The sequence below is a fragment of the Narcine bancroftii genome, chromosome 11, assembly GCF_036971445.1.
Source record: "Narcine bancroftii isolate sNarBan1 chromosome 11, sNarBan1.hap1, whole genome shotgun sequence".
NCBI lineage: Eukaryota > Metazoa > Chordata > Chondrichthyes > Torpediniformes > Narcinidae > Narcine > Narcine bancroftii.
In genome coordinates, this window is record NC_091479.1 from 90,821,466 (window position 1) to 90,846,103 (window position 24,638).

Here is a 24,638-nt window from a genome sequence, read left to right on the forward strand (position 1 = left end):
CAAGCTCACACCAAGACACAAGAGAAACTTGTCCGTGAACTACTCTTTGCAGACGATGCCGCTTTAGTTGCCCATTCAGAGCTAGCTCTTCAGTGCTTGATGTCCTGTTTTGTAGAAACTGCCAAAATGTTTGGCCTGGAAGTCAGCCTGAAGAAAATGGAGGTCCTCCATCAGCCAGCTCCCCACCATGACTACCAGCCCCCCCCACATCTCCATTGGGCACACAAAACTCAAAACGGTCAACCAGTTTACCTATCTCGGCTGCACCATTTCATCAGATACAAGGATCGACAACGAGATAGACAACAGACTCTCCAAGGCAAATAGCGCCTTTGGAAGACTACACAAAAGAGTCTGGAAAAACAACCAACTGAAAAACCTCACAAAGATAAGCGTATACAGAGCCATTGTCATTCCCACACTCCTGCTCGGCTCTGAATCATGGGTCCTCTACCGGCATCACCTACGGCTCCTAGAACACTTCCACCAGCGTTGTCTCCGCTCCATCCTCAAAATTAATTGGAGCGACTTCATCCCTAACATCGAAGTACTTGAGATGGCAGAGGCCGACAGCATCGAGTCCACGTTGCTGAAGATCCAGCTGCGCTGGGTGGGTCACGTCTCCAGAATGGAGGACCATCGCCTTCCCAAGATCATGTTATATGGCGAGCTCTCCACTGGCCACTGTGACAGAGGTGCACCAAAGAAGAGTTACAAGGACTGTCTAAAGAAATCTCTTGGTGCCTGCCACATTGACCACCGCCAGTGCGCTGATCTCGCCTCAAACCGTGCATCTTGGCGCCTCACAGTTCGGAGGGCAGCAACCTCCTTTGAAGAAGACCGCAGAGCCCACCTCACTGACAAAAGACAAAGGAGGAAAAACCCAACACCCAACCCACCAATTTCCCCCTGCAACCGCTGCAACCGTGTCTGCCTGTCCCGCATCGGACTTGTCAGCCACAATCGAGCCTGCAGACGTGGACTTTTACCCCCTCCATAAATCTTCGACCGCGAAGCCAAGCCAAAGAAAAGAAGAAGGGGAGATTCAAACAAGAAGAGAGTAAAAGGGGAAAAGGTTAGGGGAAATTTCTTCATGCAGAGGGTGGTGGGGATGTGGAATGAACTACTAGCAGAGGTGGTAGAAGCGAGAGTGATGTGAATATTCAAGAGAAAGTTGGATAGGTATATGGATGGGAGAGGTGTGGAGGGTTATGGGCTGAATGCAGATCAGTGGGACTAGGTGGGAGATGTTCCGCACGGACTAGTCGGGCTGTTTCTGTGCTGTAAATGGTGATATGGATGTTATATGTTATATTTGGAGTTTCTGAGAAATTTTATTATCCCCCTTTTCATAATTTTGCATTATTACTAACAACCCTTCCATTTTTCTCTGTCAACTCAGCGATTTGTTCACCAATAATTACTTTGTACACTTACAGAAATGATTCTGGGATAAACCATTGGTGCGTGAGCTTATTGCAAATCTTGGGGACTCTGCTTCGCATCTCACTGGATGGCAACAGTTGTTTTTCTCCCCACCCCTCGCAAGTTGCCACCAGCAAATTGTCCGTGAAATTGCATCCAGGAGGAAAGCACCGCAGCCAACTTAGTGCATGCCCAAAGTGGCATCCTGAATAGAAAGGATCATTGCCCCGAGGACGCGCAGTTGGAACGGTCTGGCCAAGGGCTGCGATCAGCTGACGGCGCATGTGACTGGTGAATCATTGCGGAGAGCCGAGAGTGCGTAGCTCCCGCTGGAGGTGTTGGGACCGGGGACAGCAGTGGGAAGCGACCCGGGGCTGCGCGATGGCTGCACTGACCACAGCGTGTTCCGCCGTCCTGCTCTTGTGGCTCTCTGCTGCTCTATCGCTGGTCGGTTCGAAGAAGCCCAACGTCGTCTTGATCCTGACCGACGACCAGGACGTTCTTCTGGGCGGAATGGTAGGTGCGGTGGCCGAGGGAAGGGACCGGTCGCTGTGGGTCTGCTTTAAAGGGGAAATAGAGCGGTGCCAGTATCACCAAGCCTGGTGGTGTTCATCAAAACGTCCAGGCCTGCTGGCAGTATTTGGCCTGGATTTTAAACATTATTTAAAAAGAAAACCAACCTGGGAGCACAGAGCAACAGCTTCCGACTTTCTTCCCTCCCCTGTTGCTCCTTGACCTGCAAAGTGTTCCCAACATTTTCTGTTTTAATTAAAGATTAGTGTAGTGCCTATGAGGCCAAACGTGTATTCCAGTTCCCTGCCTCTTGCTTGTGACTTTAATGTTGCAATTTGGGGTTCAATCACTGCATTTTCTCCGTTTTACCTTGTAGAATGTATATTGCAAGACTGGAGGCTGCATAGAGTATAACTGAGTACGCTTTGACTATTTTCCCCATTTAGACACCATTGAAAAAAACTAAGAAACTTATTGGAGACCTTGGAGTTACCTTTACTAATGTGGTGAGTTGTTTTTATTCATGGCATTGATGTTCAATTTGATAAGAGGTCTAGGAACCTGATTTGTCTTCTGCTTACCTGATGGATTACATGGTGTTCTAAATTCATGAATGAAATGTTTTAAAATATTTATAATATCTCTTCCAAAGTGAAATTAATTGCTTTCTATAACCTGGGAATATAACTTTGAAATATCTCTGAAATGTATTTTCTTGTTTTGTCTGTTCAGTATGTGGCTAGCCCTCTGTGCTGTCCCAGTAGATCCAGCATCCTGACTGGGAAGTATCCGCACAATCATCGAGTATTCAACAATACACTGGATGGAAACTGCAGTAGTAAAGCATGGCAAAAAACTCAAGAGCCAAACACGTTTGCAGCTCTCCTCAATAATCACTGTGGATATCGAACATTTTTTGCTGGAAAATATTTGAATGAGGTAAAGTTCTATTTTTGTGTGGTAGCAATTTTATTGACTCTAATTAGATTTCTACATATTAATGTATACTGTGTGGGGGGGGGGGTGGTGGAAAGGTGGGTAGGTGAGGATGAGCCTGTCATTAAATCATCTGTCATTAATTACATTTGAATGGTGGAGCAGGCTTGATGGGCTGGATGGCCTACTCCTATTCTGTTCTTATTAAAGCATTTTGAACAAGTGTTTGCCATCTGTAAGGTGTTTGTTTTCCCTGTGTCTGCGTGGTTTTCTCCCACCGTGCAAACTATATGGATAATTTAAACATCGGTTAATTTGGGTGTAAGTGGGTGGCACTGGTTTAAATGGCAGGAATTGGCTTCTACAAAAAAAAAACTGAGATCTTGTGGATTACATGGAGTGTCATTTACAAGTTTAAAAATTATTTTCAAAATAAGACCAGCACGACTGCTAAGTCGAGTAGATCATCTGAAAAGGTATTTTGGGTCCGTCTTCACTGGAAGATGCAAGTGTGCCAGAAATTTGAGAGGGTCGGGGTAGAAGTGAGTACGGTTCTCATTGCTAGGGGAAGGTGTTTGGGAAGTCACTTGGACTCTGGACTACTTCAGGGTTATGTGGGAGGTAGCTGAAGAGTGTAAATATGTTAGAGAACATTCAAGAAATGTTAGGATGACTGGAAAATTGCAAATGTAACTCCAGCCTTCAAGAAGGAAGAGAGGCAAGAGACAGGAAATTCTAGACTGGTTATCCTTCAGTGGTTGGCAAGATGGATTTCAGAATACTAGAAATGAAAGGTAAAATGGGCTGCTCAGCATGGTTTTCTTAAGCGGTGACCTTGTTTGACAAATCTGACTTATTTTGAAGAAGTATCAACCAGAAAAAACAAAGGAGAGTCGGTGGATATTGGTTACTTGGATTTTCTGACCTTTATCAAGGTGCTACATGTAAGGCTGCTAAACAAGATAGAGGCCTGTGGTGTTAGAAGAAAGATACTAGCATGGATAGAAAATTGCCTGGCATTAGGCAAAAAGATTAAAAGGGCCTTTTCTGGCAGGCTTCCTGTGATTAGTGGTGTCCCACACGGGTTGCTGTTGGGTCTGCAACTTTTCATGTTATGTGTAAATAATTTAGATGATGTATTTAATGACCTTGTGGCCAAGGTTATGATGGGTGAAAGGATAGGTATGGGTAGTGTTGAAGATATAGAGTCTGCAGTGTATCTCAGATTTTTAAAAGAAGTGCTGAGGAAATGAAGTGTAAGGTCATGCACTTTGGTAGAGGGATAAAGACCAAGAAACAAAGAATTCAGAAAGCAGAGCTGCAAAGGGATTTTTTAAGTCCGTGTAGATTCCCTAAAGATTAGTTTGCAAGTTTTGTCAGGAAGGCAAATGCAATGTTCACATTTATTTTGACTAAAATATAAAAGCAAGGATGCAATGCTGAGGCTTTTTGATAGTATTGTGGATGATTCTGGGTCCCACATCTAAGGAAGTAATGCTGGCATTGGAGAGGGTCCAAAGGAAGTTTACGAGAATGATCCCAGGAATTAGAGGGCTAACGTGAGGAGCGTTTGATGCCTCTGAGCCTGTTTTCGCTGGAGTTTAGAAGGATGAGGGTAAATCCTCCTAACTATTGAAAGGGCTGGATAGAGGAAATGTTTCTGGTAGTGGTAGAATCTAAGACAAGTGAGCACAGTCTCAATAATGAGGAGACATTTCTTCAGCCGGGGGCATAAATATTTTTCCTGCCGTCAGCGGTGGAGGCTATCACTGGGTATATTTAAAGTTCATGGGATCTTGATGAGTAAGATGTCAAAAGTTGTGGGGAGAAGGGAGGAGCAAAAGGTTGAAAGGAAAATGCATCAGGCATAATTTGAATGATGTGATTCTGTTCCTACATCTTGTGGGAAGTGAGGCTTTAGAAGAAAAGGCACAAAAATTGTTGCAAATGTGTTATTAAAAAAAAGTTTATTATTATGAATTCTGATTGGCATTTAAGTTTCTCCCCAGTGTTTTTCACTTTGTGAAAACTTGAATATACAGAGGTGCTCAGGCCAAATAATGTGGCAAAACTAGTGTATTTATATAGTTTTAAAATGTGAGAATCACAACTTGTCATGAATATGTCGCAATATTCATTGTTTTTCAGCAGTATTGCTGTGCAAACGTTGCTATAACTTTTATTTAAAAATAAATTGCCCAAAAGAAGGGGAAGTGAGGTAGTGTCTGTGATTCATTGTCCATTCAGAAATCTGATGGGAGAGGGGAAGAAGCTGTCTTTGTGCTGTTAGGTGCTTGGGCTCCTCTACTTCCTTGTTTCGCAAATGGCAGTGTGAAGTGGGCATGAGGGTGGTGAGGGTCCTTGAGGATAGAGACTGATTTCTTAAGATGCTGCCTCTTTTAGATGCCCTTCAGGGAGTGAAGGGTGATGCCCATGATGGTGCTGAGTTTAAAACTCTAGTCTTTTTGTCCTGTCCTCTGCATTGGCATCTCCATACCAGAGAGTGATGCATCAGTCAGAATGCTCTCCACCTGTAGAGATTTGCCCGAGTTTTTGGTGAATCTCTATAGCTGCTGGCAAGCCATCTACATGGTTGCATTGACATAGAGACCCCAGATCAGATCTTCAGAGATGTTACATTTGGGAATGTGAAGTTATTAACCCTTTCCACTGCGGACTCCCCTCTATGAAGACTGGTTTGTGTTATCCTAATTTCCACCTCCTGAAGTCCACATTCTGCTCCTTGGTGCTTTTTTTTAGGAAATTTAATCACATCCCATAGTTTGTTTCTTTTGCTGACCTTGCCATGTCTCCATATCTCCATAAGGTATGATACTCTAAAAATGGAGCAATTGCATTGAAAAGTTCATTAACTTTTATCGAGTAGCTGTGCGGCAAGTCAAATAAATCTTGATGCGGTATTTTCTATTACAGTGAAGTGCAATTTTATTTTGTTAAAGCTGATGTCTGCATGTCTATCCTTGGATAATTTTTTTTCTCTGCTACTGCATGGTTTTCTCTGGTAGAAGAGATGGCTAGAAATAACTTCCATTAAATAATCTGCTGAAGAGCCCCAGATTTTATTGAAACTGTCTTCTATTTTCAAGATGTTTTCAGGTTCTTGCTGTTTTCAGCTAATAGTTTGTTTCAAGCTGAACTGTTGAACTGTAAATAGAATTGTACCTTAAGAATTAATTGTCCATTGCTTCTTCCACAGTATGGATCTGAGCTTGCAGGTGGAGTTGAACATGTTCCACCAGGTTGGGATCACTGGTATGCTCTGGTAGGTATTTATAAAGAGTTTTGTCTGCAAAACCACTGCATAAATGTAATTTTCTTGTCTGTAGATTAACCATTCTGGGTACAGACAGAGGGAACATGGTTTGTGTAATGATTAGTGCATTGCTATTTCTGTGCCAGTGACCCAGGTTTGAATCTGACATTGTACGTTCCAGAGTGATCTGGTTTCTTCCCACCCTTGCAAAACCTACAATGGTTGTAGGTTAATGGTGTGTATTAAGCCAACATTTGCTTGTGGCTGAAAGGGCCCGTTACTGGCTGCATGTCCAAATATAATGGAATTGTGTGCAATTTGCATTCCAAATAATCAATCTTGTCCTAGATGTTTCAATGAGTCAATAGTAATACAAATCTTTCACTTTTTAAAAAAACTGTGGAATTGGAAGAGAAATTTATTTCAAAATTTCACAAGAAATGGGAATGTTAAGAATTTGATTGAAACCCATCAGTTGGATATTTTGGTGTATCATTGTTTAATTTTGGCTGGTATTTGCTGGAGTGTAATCGCCAAGATAACAATTTTCACCTTTCTGTTGTCAGGTGAAAAATTCCAAATATTACAACTACACGCTTTCTGTTAATGGAAAACCACAGTATCACGGTCAGAACTACAGCCTAGATTACCTAACTGATTTGCTAGTAAGTAATTTCTGTTGATTTGTTTACAGAGAATGAAGTGCACGAATTTGAATAGAAATTTGTATATTGCTTGCAAGTTTCCTGTTGAGGCCAAGTAGAATGCATGCAAAAACTGGTTGCGTGGTCTTCCTTGATTGTGTTGTCTTCCAAGATTCAGTCTTTCAATCCATTGTTGAGCAAATGATTTGTTTGGAACAATATTTCAATATATACCCAGTCTGTGCCCAGATAGATGACTTGCATGATCAGGCAGTAACCACCTTTTCATTGTCCTATGGTGCCATATTTCCCAAGGACTGTTGCAATGTAGTACATATGGCAACTAGGTAACATTGGGTAAGTTCCAACAATGGCAATAAAATTAATTAATTGGTTTTGGATGATAACTGGAGAGAATGATTTTTGTTTATTTTTATTGTCACTGGGGATATTTGAAGTTGATGGGATCTATTAGAAAGGGAGCAGCCTTAATACAGCACTCCCTTTACGATATTCCAGGATATCTGCTAAATCTTGGAGCTTGAATCCATTACCGGCTGAGTTCCTCCATCATTTGTGTGCTACTACAATCATGTTGTCTGCAGATTATATTGTTTCACTCCATTATCATAATCTGACACTGGAATTCAGAATGAATTTTTAAAATTTTATTTTTGTTTTTCAAAATTAGCATGGTGCTACTTTTGAAAAGTCATTTTTAACGTATTTACAGATTTTTTTAGTACATTGTTTCTGAGATTCAAGTACAATGTAATTCCCCGACCTTTTCTAAACATCAAAAGAAAACAAAACAACTCGAGGTAGAAAAGAAAACTTCAGCATACTGCCAGTTTTTCTAATCTACTTTCACTCTGAGATATTTCACTGCTGCAGCTTTTGTATATTTTGTCCAATTTTAAAATCTGTGAGCTGTTATAACTGGGCACCAAAGTGCTAGAGTTAAGGTTGCCATATTTTGGCAAAAGTGTCATATTTGTTTCTTACTCTTATCCACGGGCACATAGTTGTGCATCTCTGTGGAGCATCGAGTGATGAGTGGGGGGGAGTCGGACTTCCAAGTCATCACAATACTTTTTTTTTCGCAACTGACAGGGCAATATCTACAAATTTAAGTTGGAATTTTGTTAATTTTCTGCCCACATCCACTAGATTTACCAGTAAATACCACTCTGGGTCCAGCGGGAAGTCTACCCTGTAATCTTAGATAAAGCAAGCCAAAAGTGTCTCACCTTGCAGGTCATGTGAGGTGTATAAAAGTACCAATTTCTAACCCACACCTGAGGCACATTTCCAATTTCTTTGGTTTTCTTTTTGTGGTGTGAGGTATATAATTGGTGTAAGAAATTGTACTAATCTAAATCTGGCATTGATCACTGATATCATGCACAAATCTGACTAACACTCTTCATTAATCGTTATTCCCAAGTCTGACTCCCACCTCTCTCTTGACGTAGGAACATAGGAAGTAGGAACAGGAGTAGCCAAAAATGGCCCATCGAGCCTGCTCCGCCATTCAATACGATCATGGCTGATCTAATTTATGACCTAACTCCACCTACCTGCCTTCTCCCCATATCCCCTAATTCCTCTAGTTTTGGGCCCTCATTTTGAAGAAGAAAGTATCCTGGATATAAATTTTGGAGCGTCTCCCAATCAAATTAACTTTACCATCTTGTTCCCTTCAGCTGGGGTTATTGTGAGGCCCCATTTTTCCCTCAGGAAGGATCTCAATTGGAGAAAACAGTGAAAGATTCCATTAGGCAAATCCTTCAGTTGATCAGAATGAATTCTTTTAAAGTTTTCCAATCTGATATATTTGCTTCCTATGCTTTTAATTTGTACCTAGAATTCAGTGGTTCTCAATCTTTTTCTTTCCACTCACATACCACTTTAATTATTTCCTATGCCATAGGTGCTCTGTGATTCGTAAGTTAATGCTTAAGGCGGTACGTGGGTGGAAAAAGGTTGAGAACTATTGGGTCCTTGATGATGTGATGCGTCCATCACTATCCTGCCTTTCTTTCCCCGCTGCTTTGGCTTGTATTTTATCACATTCAACAAGCGGATAAACAAGTGATCTAAGATTATTAATCAGTTGATATGTCATTCAATGAACTCGGACCAAATCTGTGCAATATTCAAGCACAAGTAGCTTGGAGATTAACTAAATTAAATTTGAGATATATGGTTAATCTTAGTTTAATGGAGTGAGTCCATTGTATATCATCTATTTACATAATATTTTTATACTTGCAGGCACTTTTAAAATTATTGGTACTTCAGTTAGCATACTTAAATTTGTGCATTTTTTTTAAATTTCGTAGTCAAATATTTCATTGGAGTTTTTGGAAAAAAGACCCAAGTATGTGCCTTTCTTCATGATGGTCTCAACTCCAGCACCACACTCCCCTTGGACTGCTGCCCCACAATATGAAAATTTTTTTTTGAATGTTAAAGCGCCAAGGAATAATAATTTTAATATACATGGAAAGGTAATAAATGTTAAATATTGATTTTTATCATTAAAATGTCCATTTATTTTTGGTTCCAGATTTGACCAACTTTAATATATTGCATAATGTTAACTCCAAAGCCAGTTGTTTAGTTTCTAGCTTGTGAAGTAATTAATACTTGATATTTCAATATGCTTTCTGCCACGTGAACATATGATAGCTGAAAGAAAAGTATTAGTTTTAATAAATGTTTTGATGGAGTTGGCTAAAACATTGGTGGAAGCCCCTGTAGAAGCTTAACTATGGATACTTTGTGTAGTATTAAGGGAGATGGGGAAGCTCTATGTTTGAATTTGCATGCCACATGGTGTTTAGAAATAATTTGTTTAACCAGTCATATCTTTAACTTTGAACTCTTCAAATTGAACTTTCAAAAGGATAAACATTGGCTGATAAGGCAAGCAAAGACTCCTATGACCAACACTTCAATTAATTTTCTGGATAATGCTTTTCGGAAAAGGTATAGTCCCTTCTCTTATTTCTATCTTTGAATATTTGCAAATACTTTCTTAATCCTAGGTGATTTATTTTCTCCTTTTCAGATGGCAAACATTATTGTCAGTGGATGATCTTGTAGAAAAAATAGTTAAGAAGCTAGATGCAGTGAAGGAGCTCGAGAACACCTATATTTTCTTTACATCGGATAATGGCTACCATACAGGTAAACAGTAAGAACTTTGTTCGACTAGATGTATTTGCTTTGGAATCCTCTTGAAGGATAGGATTAAAAACCATACACGTATATCCTTGTATATTGAATGAAAAACAAATGCAAAGATTGGTTAATTTTTAAATGGAATGTGATATTATTTATTGCATCTTTATACCCTAGAAATTTACATTGGGGTTGACCTCAAGGAGTTCTATTTCTGTACAATTGCATTTGAAATGTTCTCTTCATACAATTGAATTTTCTTGGTTAGAAGGGAAGTAACACAATTTTACCAGGTCATCATGGATCACACAGTTCCATTATCTACAACTCTAAATGAAGGGGGTAGAATTCTGTATTGTTCCTGGGATTAATGGTCCTCTGCTATTTCTTCAGTATTCTTCTGCCGTTTTATTTCTGAACGTTAAAACCATAATGCTTTAACATTTATAAATGCTTGATGTAACTAACTGGACAGCATCTCACTTGGTGAGAAATGAAATTGGAAGATAACATAAATCTTGAGCACTTGCAGCGTTTCTCCTTTTATTTCAAGACGAACGGAATCTGTATGAGGGAAAGACACTGTTTAGAGTTTTTTTTCGTTGGATCAGGACACAATTATTCTGAAATATTTATTGGCATAAAATTAAAACTAGCTGAAGTGATAAATTTGGATTTAATTGAGTTCTCTGTATAGTATCATCGTGTTTTAAATGTATTTTAGGTCAATTTTCTCTGCCAATTGACAAACGACAGCTGTATGAATTTGATATTAAAGTGCCATTGCTCGTGCGAGGACCTAGAATCAAATCTAAAACTAGTAATAAGGTATGTGCTGCAGATTGATTTCAACCCCAAAAACAATGGGATGTTCCACATTCAATGTGAAATGTTGGCAGAATATACTTTAGTTTGGTTAAATCTAAGATGTTTCAGAAGCCAAAGTAATCTTCATAAAATGATTGTTTGCAATTAATATTTTATAATTTATTTTTTTATCTTTAAGAATATTTAACAATTATATAAAACATAAAATGCCACAAAATCCCCACTTTCCTACCCTTTCTCTGTAAACCCAATTAAACAAAGAAAAAGAGGGAAAAAAATCCCATCGTCATTGTGCACAGTGAAACACAGACATGATATTATCACAATTTTATATTCTCTACTGGCTAGCCATAAATGATCACATCCCTATAGTTGCATCAGTAAAAGGCCTATATGTTCTAGATAAGGTTGCCAAGTTTTCTAAATTTGTGATCTTTTCAAAAGGAATGCAGCTATTCATTTCCGCTGATCCTCTTATCAATGAGGGGGGGAAATCTGTCAAAATTCCCCAGGGACCCAGAGCTTTGCTTATTGAGGAATTTTGAGTATTAGTAGATCATTAAACAATTTCTGTAAATTTCATTAGGAAATTAGTTGTGTGTGGCTAGGATGTATAGCATTTAACTCTTAAATGTATTTTTCATGCTTATCTGATCTCATGTGTTCTCAGAGGCATCTTAATTTGTAGGGCTGGAATATTTAACCCATTGTTCATTATTTTTTTTCTTACCCCCCCCCCTCCCCCACCTGATTTAATGTCAGCTTTTTGGCAAACCCCTGGTTGATTTTCTACATACATTAAATTCTGTGTAGTTTAACAGTCCCTCCTTGCCAAATAACACATGCTGGTCTCATTGCATGCAAGCATTAAAGGCAACTGTGCCCAATGCCCTTTATTCCATATTGTCCAAGGCCTGGTTTAACTTCACCAGTGATGCCAAACATGCAGATTTTTTTTTCAAGAATGTGGAAATAAAAATAAATTCTAGAGTTTAATGATGGTCTTGAAATTGTTGTTCAGTTTCCATTGCTAATTAGATTTGAGTCTTCAAATTTTAGTCACCTTGTGGTAAGGAAGCTACCTATTACTGCATTTAAAATTGATTGGACAGATTTAAAATCTCAAAGCAATGACTTGATAATGTGACAAACAAAAGTAAGGTCCTTTTTTTGTGAAGGTACAAACTCTTCCTTTCACCCAATTAATCCACACAATATTTTTCGGCTTCAGTGTTCATTGACTTCATTGCATTTGTTTGAGATGTGGGTGTTGAGGATTGTGCTGGTGGGGATGGGATGGCCGAGGACAAAAAAAAATATTCCTGGATCATCTGCCCAACCAACACTTGCTGATTCTCCACCTACAAAGCCACTGACCCCACCCACTTGTAATTTTCAACCTGTAATAGACAAATAATTTATTCCCTTTAAAAAAAAAAGCAGCAACTCGGATTATGTTCATGCATTGCATAGTGAATCTTGAAAGTAGCATTCCATCCAACAAACAAACCAAAATATGGGAAGCTTGTTGACGCAATTGATGCATCCTATTTAGCATATTGATGTGGATTGTGCAATTCAGTAATGCACAACACAAAATTTCTATTGCTTATGGCATCTGGTGAAGCAGCAAAGTTTAGCACCAGTGTGAAAATAATTTGCATTGGAAAGTAAGATTGAATTGTCAGGAAGCACTGCTTTCCTTGTCATTCAGGAATAAGCTTTTTACAGTGAGATTTTTCTGAGGTAATTTGACACATCAGGCACTGTATGAAAGTTTTCTACCCTTACTCTTCTAAATTCCTGTTGGGTCTGGGACTTCATTTTTCTCAAGATCTAGTTTAAACCAGAGATTCTCATTCTGTAGTCCAGTTGTTTCTTGTGGGGTGGGGAGAAAGAGAGAATCTCAACACAGCCTAAATCATTATCTGCAAAGCAACTCTTTGATGCAAAGTTTGGGAGTTTTCCAATGCCTGTGAGGCAATCGGAAGTTTGGCAATTTGGTCAGTGACCAAATCTGATCCAGCAGGAAAGTAAATGGGAGCAATCACATTTCCCAGATAATGGATCAGACACTATTTCAACAATCCGGTTTTATTTTTGAAACGACCGACTTGTTCATAAACCTTGATGAACATTTATGATCGTTTAATAAATATCTGAGTTCTGTGAGACCAAGCCAATTAAAACACATGGAACGAACCTTTTATTTTGAATAATGCTATTCTCTTTATTCAAAATTCAATGAAGACGTTTCCTGAATCTCTACATTGTGAATTTGTGTTTTTCTCATCCTATGGCTGCAGTTTTTAATAACTGGAGCTTGCTTCCCATGCAACTTGGATAGTAATCTTTAAAATCTGCAAAGAAACTCTTCTTCAAAGATCTGTCTCCTAGTGAAGCAAATGAACTATATGGTGAGGAGGGAAATAAAATTGATGTAATTGAAATGAAACTTTTCTGATTTACTTTCTACTGATGATCTCTGAATTTAGCAACCAGTTCTTTATGGCACTTCATTGAGAAAGGAAATTAGATTCTGGCAAATTGATATTTTTTTTTCCAGATGCTTGTTGCAAATATTGATTTGGCTCCTACGATATTAGATATCGCTGGCTATGACATTAATAAGACTAGAATGGATGGCATGTCTATTTTGCCTCTCCTGGTAAGTTTGTGTCTTGACTATATGTGTATTTTAGATTGTATTGTAATCGGTGGTTCAGTATTTTAATCATAATATTTAAATGTAACTTCTGTATAAATAAGTAAGTTCACCTGCTGTCAGTCGGGTATAATTTTTGACAGATGGTAGGATGCGAAGATGGTGAATCTCGACTTGAACATTTATGGCCATTGACTTGTGTGTGGTAATATATTTGAAACCCTCACTTATACTTTTTTTCTATCAGCAGAATGATGTGTCACAAAGTGTGACTTGGAGGACTGATATCCTTGTGGAGTATCAAGGGGAGGGACGGAATACAAGTAATCCTAATTGCCCTTTATTAGGGCCAGGAGTGACGGTATGTTTTTGTAGAATTAAAAACAATGCCTGCATGGTATTTGAAGGGAATTTCAAAAGTGATTGAAATGCAGGAAATTGAAATAACAATTACAAACTGTACATTCATAATTTTTCAGGCCTACATTTTTCTGGGTAGCTTATTTATGATATCTATAGTTTTTTTTGGAGAGAATGGTGTAAGATTTTTGGACCAAATTGAATGGGTAAATCGGGGTTTGGTTGTAATCTGCATCATCAGTTGTACTGAAACCAAGTATGATTGGTGGTGATGGGATGGCACAGTTTCTGAGATGTTGTTACAGCACCAGTGTCCTGGGTTCAAATCTTGCTTTGTCTGTCACTGCATGGGCTTCCTTCCACCATTCAAAAGTTGCTAGGGTGTATTTGGGGAGTTGAGGGGGGGGGGGGGTGCATGGGCTCATGTGCCAGAAGGGCCTATACTGTGTAGTATGTCTAATTTTAATTTATTTTGAAAGTTCTGTGTAATAAAACCCTGGCCATGTTGAAAATGGAACCCTGTGCACAGGAGGACCATTGGATTTCATCTGCTGCTGTAACATCCTGACTGAGAGTGTTTGCTGCTTTTTACCTCGTGGCAAATGCAGTGATGTCACATACTCAGTTTGTAAGCTATACCTCATATTTTACTGATGTCAGGAATTGAGATGTATTTGTTATCAGCCTATATTGCCTCATCTCACCTAATGGAAAATATTTCTTGCAGTGACTTTTAAAGAATTGATTTGACTTATTCCCCCTGGGGGATTTCTGTGATCATGCTTGTCTGCAGGTACCAGTGACTGCAGAGCTCCTAAGACATTAAGAACTTTCCTTAATGTTTTTAAAGGAGTTTTGTAATATATGCATAGAATAGGCAATCCTTGAATCATTTCATGGATGAAACCTCTGACATGTTAAGCATTTATTTTGGGGTGGATGATTGATGGTGAAAGTTGGTTATGTATTTTGCCACGTGTGGACAAGTAAGACTTTGAGCTGGAGGAAAGGTTGACAGCCACATGAAATTAAGGGAAGAGGCATGGCACTGATGGGATTTCTCTGGAAGATAGCCTGGACCTAATAGGTCAAATGGTGGTCTTCTGTGGGTAAAAACACAATGCTGGAGAAACTCAGCTGGTCACTTCTGTGGGTACGGAGGTAACCGGTAAACTCTGCTTGATGTATTAAACTGTTTCCTGCAGAACTGTTTTCCTGACTGTGTATGTGAAGATGCATATAACAACACCTATGCATGTGTGAGAACAATTGCTACCCAAGCTGACCTTCAGTACTGTGAATTTGATGACCGCGAGGTGAGTGCAGTTGAGCTACACTCGTGTTGTCCTTTTGGTGTGTTGCTTGCCATTTCTTTAATGGTCCTTTCTCCTCATTTGTTTTGTCTGTTAAACTATTCAAGGATTACTTCTGTCATGCAACTGGCTCCAATAGCTACATTAACTTGGATTGTGGTTGAAATATAATGCAATTAGTGCAGTTACATTGGAGATATAGTCAACTTTTCTTGGAGGCAAGTTCTACTCTGATGGCCACATGTGGTTGCAAACTAACTTCATGTCACTGATCCTAATGAACCTTTTCTCACCGCTAAAGTAGATTTTGTGGGGAAGTTTACAACAAAAAATTCAATCAAACATGAAGTTAGTTTGCAATTACATGTGGCCATCAGAGTAGAACTTACTACAGTACCATTATTGGAGTTTATCTAATTTGTAGCACAGTTGGTCTTGCTATGGTTAGATACTGCATGATGAATGAGACATTGCTGCTTGTTGCATTCTCAATTAATCAATGTTTAAGTGTCTAATCTATCTGCAGAAGTTTCATGTTGTGGAAGTGAAGGGTAAGGTGGCCACAAAATAGAATATAAATGTTTAATTTAGCAGGCCTTGTAGCAATTGGATAGCATTGTTTTTTTTTGTAGGTGGAATTGGCATTGGCTTAACAGCAACATTGTCCCAGTGAAGTCTCTTCTGTATACTAAGTAGCTGCCTTTCAGATAAACCTGGTTTAGCTTTATAAAAGAAAATGCATTTATTGAATTTGGACTATATTTGTCCTATAATTGATAAACTGACAGGAATTGCCATTGCAATATTGTGACCAAATTTTGGCTGGTTGAGGGAGGAGATGATGGGTGGCGGGAGCTGGATAAAAATGTAGTCATGTAGAAGTATTTGTAGATTTGAGTAGTTTCTGGAATTACTTTAGGTCAGCCTCTTTTGAGCTGCAACTTACTACAAGTGGCGTGTGAAGTTTCGTGTGTCATCTTTCTGGATTAAAAAAAAATGAAGTTATTTGACTAGAAGAAAAGTTTCCAACAACTAATGTGAATAAAAATGAATCAAATCAGTAATAGTTAAAGGGCATAATTCCAGTGGAGTACTGCATTGCCATTTGTATTCGCATCTATTATTGCAAAGAAAATAAAAATTATTTCCTTGGCTTTTTATCCATTTCTGAATTTAGGTCTTTGTAGAGGTCTATAATCTAACCTCTGACCCATTTGAGATCATAAATATAGCAAAGACAATAGATCAAGAAATTCTTGAGAAGATGAACCATCGTCTCATGATGTTGCAGTCTTGTTCTGGATCAACATGCCATTCGGCTGGGGTATATGATCCAAGGTAAGAGAGAATGTTTGTGCATTGCCTAATAAATGCATTTCAATTGCTAATGTTGCATTTGTTATCTTTAACACCAGAACAAAATAAGTGAGAGTAAGAGCAAGGGATAAAACTAAGCTGCTACTTAATATACAGGTATATGGATTGGTGCTCTTGTCTAATCATCAGTCTGGATCCAAGTTTTGGACCGTCTGACAGATGTTGGGACGCAAGAGAAGAATAAATTTTTTTGGCACTTTCATCAACTCTGAGGGTTTCATTTTTGACTTTAGTAACAACTCATTGATTATCTAAGCTTTACAATCAACTTTTTTGTCTAATTATCCGAGTAGTGGTAGAAAATTCCTTTTCTCGCTCTGCATGAAATTTGATCTCTCAATGAAGCTTCTGCCTGGGGGCAGTTTACATCTCATTTTTGATTGTTGTGAAGTTTCACCAGGTATCCACTTGTCTTCCTATACCTTGGTAATAAATATTGTCGATCCCATGAGGAAACCCTTTAGAATTTTACTATTTTCTAACTTAAAAAAAAAAATTACTTAGCTCTTCAATCATGGTCTTTCACTTTGTCTCTTATGTATCCATCTTGGCCACAATGCCTGGAATTAAAAACTACTCCAGTTTAGTTCATCTGGAGCTTTCCAGTGCAGTTCCCAATGAATTGAAACTTGACAATTTTGATGAACCAAAATAGCTAGTATTTGTCATGTATGCAGATGCTTGCCATGCTACTTGACTTAACTGCTACCTCTGGCCTGTCTGAGAGGTGCAGAGCCTTGTGGTTCAGCTCAAACCCTGCATGCAGTTTAGTGGTATTTGTGGTACATATTGTGCTAATGTTAATAGTACTTTGTATTGGATGATTATACAACTTAATAAAATATTTTTATATTTTAGGTACAGATTTGACCCTAGACTAATGTTCCATCATGGACCTGCTGTATCCAAGCTTTTCCACCAAATCTTATGAGGTTGGTTTTTCAACACGTTTTTGATTAAACCACCTTTTATTTCTGGGGACTGAATTTCAATTGAGAAGATATTTTTCTTTCCCATCACAATCCCCTTCCCCACACTATCAGAAATTAGTTTTAAATTGGAATACAATTTGGGAGTTTTTAAACACTTTGGGTTCTGTCACAGCAGTATAATTTATTTTCCTGACCTATTGCCTTTTAGCTTAAAGGAATGTATGTTTGTGTGAGCTATAACCCAAATTGGACATTTAAGGCTTCTGATTTCCTTGCATGAATTATCTGCCAACTACCAGCCTCAGCCTTTCCACTGATGCGTGAGGAATGATCTTTCAAGTGAAGTCAGTTTCTGAATACCATTAACATCTTGTGCTAATAATTCCATTTGCATGTGATTCCTGAACAAACCATTTTAAGGATAATGGGACAAGTTTTACACAGCAGAATATTGATAAGGAAGATTGTAGAGGGTATATAATCTTGATATTTGTACTTGGGAGGCAGATAACTGATCAACTCTCTGAAATTCTGTTCAGAGAGATTTATTGCCTTTTTAATTCCCTCTCTCAAAATGGAACACAGTGTTTCACCCTGAAGAGTAATGTGTTTTCTATTTGCATTTTTAAAGGTCTGACTGATCTGAATGGAGTAAATTCATCTCATTCTGAATGCACATCTTAAGTTCATGCACTTCAATACTTAAGAGTTAAATACTCTAGAATTGTCCATCTTGGGCCTAATAGTTCTCTATCTGTTCTTACCCAGCTGGTTTTTGTTATCAATTTTATTAGCTTTACGTCCACAGTTTTGAGCTTCAAAACTTGATTTCTTGGCTGACTTTCTCTTTCCTCTCCTTGCATCCTTGAAAATCAAAGGACTTTGTGTTCCCAGTTACAATGCCGTTAATAGACGAGCTTGCCTAGTCTGATTTTTGTGTTGGGAAATTGTGGATCAGCCATTGGATATGCATCAAGTTTATTTCAAATATTAAGATCAAAAACAAAATCAATAAATATCTTGTTTATAATCTTGTAAGCTTGTTCAGCAATATAATGTCTGTGGTTTAGAAATTTGTCTAAAATGTGATTTTGCTAATGTAAAACAAAAATTGCTTTCAGATAGTTGCACTGAAGATTTTGGATCTTTTTGTCTGAAATCAAACCTGCTGGATCTGTGCTCTTGCACAATTTCCTTCCTAGCTGAACATGAGGAAGATGTAGAAATTAAAGTGGTTAATGATTGTTTACAAATGGCAGAATATCCTCCATCTTGGTTACGTGCATTTTGGTTTTCAAGGTACATTTTTTGCCTGCCGGATGTTGGCTTAAACCTAACCACTTTGTATTGTATAAACTCTCAGAATATTTTCACATTTGTTTACCTTTTTTCTAATTTTGTTGCAGAAGGTTTTGCTTGGTAGTTGTGTTGTCAAAGTACATCCAAAATAATTCTGGGTGGAATGCTGATGCAATGTGAATTGTCTGGAAGGACAAATAAAACCACAACTAAGTTGTTTTCACTCGCATGTTTATGGTATAATTGACAATTCATCTTGCCTTGAAATCCAAGTTTTGATGTGAATGTGAAGTTTTGAATGTGAACATAGTGTAACTAGCAATACTGGAGGATGCAATGTGTCTTTTTGTCTGGTATACCTATCAAATCTGCAGCAAACAATTATGCATTGAGAGCAAATCTGTCCTCCAATACAGAGGCTCGGAAAATATCTTGCATATTGTTATTACATTTCTGATTTCAAATTCTGTATTTTATATCCCAAGCTTAAAAAAAAAAGAACTTTAAAATAAAAAGTGAATTATGCAGTTTGGATAACAATTTGTAAGAACAATATTGTTGGAGATCAGACTTGAGGCACTTGTAATGTGAAAGTGAGATTTCCTGCTTTTCCAAAGATGATTTTTAAGTGCCCTTGATTGTATTTTTGAGATTGAGTGTATATAATGGCTTAATTCAAACCTTGTTGTTATTTAATAAACTACTTTACAATTTGAAGTTCTGTTTTTTTTTTCCCTCCCCAACCACAAATAGTGAGGTTAGAGTTAATGCCACCCAGAAGGAAAGATTCTGCCCTTGAGATTAGGAAGATTGATATGGATGCCAAATAAAGCAGGCAGGCATAACATTTTATTAATTGTAATATTCTGATCTGTACTTTGCCTCTAGTATTAATGTGAGCCTTTTGTGTTAACTGCATCTTTGGTTCCTTCCAGCTGGAAGGCGACCAATTTCCCCACATAAATTTAACATAGCCACATTCAAAAATCATTGTACAATTTTTGAATATATGTTATTTATTGAAAGAAACATTGTTAGAACAAATCCTTCAGACATTGGCGTCTTCCCAGCATTTCTTTGATATTTTACATTTCTAACAGCTGCAGTCCTACTAATTTTCAAATATACATACAATCATCACACAGCAGACTAAATAGTTTTAAAATTAAAACTAAATTTGAGGTTTTGTAAGTAAATGTTGCTAGATTACAAATTGTTAATTAATAGTAGGGCAACCCACAAAGGAAGGGTTTATGACCAAGTATTTTTATATATCTAGCATAGAATTTTATTTTTGTGATAATGTGGCATGGCATATTAACTAGATGACAGCTAAACTGTATATGATTCAAGTGAATGTTTACATGGCCAATGTTCTATTTTTCTTGCTGCCATAATGCTTGAGGGTAGCAGTTACAAGTTTGGTAACTGCCAATTGAGCAGCCTCAGTGAGTAAATGCAGCACAATTTGTAGATGGTAAACACTACAGGTCTGCACCAACAAATTCTCTACTAGATTTTTTTTTGATGGCCATTTATTATTGGTGATATCGAGATGGGAGCTTCCACTATGCAGTGATTTGATTTACTAAAACTTTTCATTGTTCTAAAATGCTTCTATTTGGTTAGCCTTCAGCTTTTTCTCAACGAGGGCTACTCCGTTCATTATTTTTCCTGAGACACATTCTCATTTTTCATTACATCCTCTTCTTCTTTCCACTGTTTCAATATCATTTTCTGACATTGCAGTTTGTAAAGATAAATCTTGTTCTCTATACCCAAATTCTGAAAATGGCAATTAAAAAAAAAACATTTTGTTATTAAAAGAGAAAAATGTTCTGAATCAACATGTCAAGTTATACATTTCTAATTTCCGCAAGACAGATATGTATATTTGTTCTCTGATATAAAAATCTGCGTGCCTACTCAATTGACTGTGTACACTCGCATTAACTGTCTGCCTGCCCCATTCAAATTCTACAGATGCAATAAAATATGAAACATACATCTGAGACAGATTATTGAATTCAATAATTATGCCTGACTAAAGAAATTAAGAATATCCAATGGATAATTCATCAAGAAAGATTTGTTAACTTTAAACCTCTCTTTTGGGTTAGATTTCAATTTCTGACCAGGGGTGTGCACTGCACAAAAACGGTGGGAACATTTTGTGAAGAACGACTGCAGCACCACCTGGTAACCAGAGTTTGCAATTACAGAATCAGAGTTTATTGTCATGAACAAGTCACAAAATTTGGTGTTTTGTGGCAGTGTCACAGGGCGAACATTCATATAACCACCTTATGCTATTACCATAAAAATAAAATAATAACAATGCCAGTGGACAAAAAGTAAGGCAGTGTCTTTGGTTCCTTGTGCTGCTGAGTGCTCGACTTTAGGTTCCAGTACCTTTTCGTGATGGTAGCAGAGTGAAGAGGGCAAGTGGTGGGGATCTTTGAGAATAGAGGCTGCTTTTTGTTCAAGACACCACCTTGTGTAGATGTCCTTGATGGACTGTCTGATGCCTGTGAAGTCGCAGGCTGAGTTAACCACCCTCTGGAGTTTATTGTCCTGAGAGCTGGCGGCTCCATACCAGGCAGTGATACAACCAGCTAGAAGTTTATGAGAGTCTTAAGTGACAGTTCTCCTGTTTGATTACAAAGCCATGAATGGCTGAGTCCCCTCCTAGGCTGATCTCCTAATGCCCCACTCCACTTCAAGACCCCTCAGTTCTGCGTTCAAATTGTAAACTCGGGAGATCGGGCCTTCACAATTACAGCCCTCAAAACTGTGGAACAACATTCCTCCCTCATCAAATCAGCCCTTTAACTCTTAAATCCAGGCTGAAGTTGTATTTTCACTCGCAAGTGTTTTAAAGTAATTATTGTTACCATGTTGAATGCATAATTCTAAACCCCAGGTACCAGTTTTATACTGCAGTTTAAATAAGGTGCTTTAAGTTAAGATGTAACTTAGGATCTGTACAACACTTTGGTCAATGTGAGATGTTTTAAATGTACTATATAAATAAACTTAAATATACCATCCTTGAAGGTGTTGACACCAGCAATTTGAAGTTCTTGATCCTTTCCACTACTGAGCCCTTGATGAGGACTGCGTTGTGTGCCCCTGATTTCCTTCAGAGACAAGTTTACATGGGCAATTTTAATAATCACGTGGATGGCAAGGTTCAATGTGGGAAAATTCTTAAAATGGCTTTTTGCATGATAGGTTTTTAACTAATCTGACAGTTTTTTGAAGAGTTGAAGGAAAGGGTGTGGATCTTGTCTACATGGACTTCAGTAAGGCCTTTGACAAGGTCCCTTAAGGGAAGTTAGTCAGGAATGTTCAGACACTTGGTGTTCATGATGAGGTAGTAAACTGGATTTGACATTGCCTGTGTGGGATGATTGCTTCTCAGACTAGAGGCCTGTGACGAGTCATGTGCCTCGGGGATCGGTGCTGGGACCATTGTTGTTTGTCATCAATATCAATGATCTGGCTGCTGGGATGGGTGTTGAATATTCTACAATATCATGCGAAAAGGGAAGAGAGCAGGTGAGATTACATTCATGGGAACATGTGGATTTGATAGATAGATTGCTCTATATTTGAAATATTAGATTCTTGTAGAATCTTCTTAGTGCAAATGATCAGAGCTCTCGTGGATTACTAGAAATTAACTACAGACTCGAGAAAACCACCAGCAATTTAAATTGATGAGGAAATACTATCCAGGGCATATAATTTCACCATGGGGTCATTAACTGCTAGATGTAAGGTGATTGGAATTCAATTGAAGGTTGGAGGCTAATGTGGACTGGCATGTACCAATTGGGCTGAAGGATATTAACATGAAAGATTCTACTTTGTAACTGTGCCAATTATTGATACCAAATAAAGGATGTAAACTCTTGAGTGTTGGCAAAGCTCTGGCCATTCTCCCATCCAGTCAGGATTGAGTAAGGCTGATAATGCCTGGGACATATTGCCTATGCCTTGAAGTAGTGTCTAATAAGACTCCTTCAATTTTCAACTGTTGCGACGTGCTGTGCGCTCCAATTATTTCACTATGCAAGTAGCACTGTTCGGCAGATGTTGAACCCATCCACCCTAAATCTGCCACGTGTTTAGTAATATTCATTACACTCGCAGTCAAACCTTTTTTATATATTAAAACAGTTTTCTCAAACTAAGATTAGATGTTCTAAAGTAGAAGCAGATTAATCTTGCCACTGTTTTGTCTTGTGTAATATGGTGTGTCTCTTCGCTGTCCTTGGGCAATTTGCTATTGTAAACCAGATTCCACTTTAGTTGAGATATCCACTCTAAAAGGAGTAAATCTGGGAGACCAGCAGATGTTCATTGAAATAGGCTATAGCACCTTACATTTTGTTTCTCCTGTCCCTCTTTATTACCTTGCCGCCAAATCAGTCACAACTGTTTTGCCCCAAGGTCTCTATTGCTTTGAAATCAACACTTGATTTCTTTCCAATTCTTTAACTGTTGACTTTTCTTTAATATTGGAATGGAGCCATGGAAATTGTGTGTTCTGCATAAGATATAATAATTGCCACCTGTGATGACATCAACCTTTCTGATCCAAATGCATAACATGAATTGAATTAAAATATTATAAACAATGGAAACTGAAATAATACGGAGAAATTGCTGGAAGTATTTCCACTGTTTTTTTTTCATTATAAACCTTTTCAACATTTATTTTCATCAACTGCTTCTCGATTTTTCAGTGTGTTTATAAGTTCTGCATGTAATTTTCTTTTGAATTATATGGATTCTTTGATTCTGAGTTTTGTATTCAATTCCCCAACTAATAAAGGCAAGAATGCAAGACAGTTTTACCACCTTATTCATTATGTTGCCAGACTCAGGGAGTTAAGGACTTGCACTCCAAGACAACTCTTTAGATTAGTATACTTAAACTTGACCTCCCAAAGTGCAATGTCGCAATTATAACTTTTAATATCCTCAAAATATAGCCTAACCAGTACCAATTCTTAAATGTAAATACTCTTCCTGAATAGTTAAGCAAACTAATGAAGTTCTTTTGTTAATAAATATAAAGAAAACTGGAATACAAAGAGTGCATAAGGGTGTGCAAATAATTGCATGACATCGTAAGACTAAAAAAAAGAATTTTATAGACATCATGAAAAGTGAATTTGGACCCATTAGGGATAGATACAAAATTCTAATGGGGAGAGGGGGGAGGAAAGAAAGACTTGGAGTATCTTTTTGTTGGTGGATGGCAGAGGAAGAGAACTAGCATCAGTGGAAAAAAAAACAGTAATCGAAATCAAGGGAAAAAAATTAGTGAATTTGATACTGATTAAAGAAAATTTTAATGGAGAAAACAGTGAGGTTTAAGATAGATAAAGTTACATTAGGAGTTTGCACCCTGATGCGTCGAATTCCTCCAGCATTTTCTGCTTTTATTTGAGATTTTACATTTTCTACCTTATTTGCCTCTTTGTACATCACAAAAACAAGTCTATTTTAGCCCACCTTGTCCATGTCAAACATGACGCCTAATTTTGCTAAACCTATTTGCTCATAACCCTCAATGCCTTTTCTTTCCAAATAACTTTCAAGATGTCTTTTAAACATTGCAATTGTTTCTGTCTCTACCAGCTCCCCGAGCATCTTATTCTAAATAGCCATTACCTTCTTGGAGAAAAAAATTACTCTTTGGATTTCCTTTTAAATTTATTTTCTTTCACTATAAACCTATACCCTCCCAGCCCTGAGGAAAAATATGCTTGTCAATCTTGCCTACGTTCCACATAATTTCATAAACATTTATAACTTTTCTCCTCAACCTTCCAGTCAAAATAAACCCAGCCTGTCTTCCATTCTGGG

General features: G+C 37.9%; 1 protein-coding gene across 4 annotated transcripts; it reads left to right on the forward strand.

Moving 5' to 3' along the window:
- Positions 1–1,705: 1,705 nt before the first annotated feature.
- On the forward strand, positions 1,706–19,472 carry gnsa (glucosamine (N-acetyl)-6-sulfatase a). 4 transcript variants are annotated; one of them, XM_069904016.1, is made up of 15 exons: positions 1,706–1,941; positions 2,385–2,444; positions 2,671–2,877; positions 6,092–6,157; positions 6,715–6,813; positions 9,138–9,305; positions 9,704–9,786; positions 9,869–9,987; positions 10,706–10,809; positions 13,376–13,477; positions 13,722–13,835; positions 15,040–15,150; positions 16,325–16,485; positions 17,383–17,456; positions 18,088–19,472. In XM_069904016.1, the coding sequence occupies exons 1-14, from the start codon at positions 1,807–1,809 to the stop codon at positions 17,453–17,455; spliced, it is 1,602 nt and encodes a 533-aa protein (XP_069760117.1). In that variant the 5' UTR covers positions 1,706–1,806; the 3' UTR covers position 17,456; positions 18,088–19,472. The 4 variants fall into 4 exon arrangements, with proteins under 4 accessions (XP_069760117.1, XP_069760116.1, XP_069760118.1 ...); XM_069904015.1 differs by having other exon boundaries at positions 18,578–19,472; XM_069904017.1 differs by having other exon boundaries at positions 13,725–13,835; positions 18,578–19,472.
- The last annotated feature ends 5,166 nt before the right edge of the window (positions 19,473–24,638 follow it).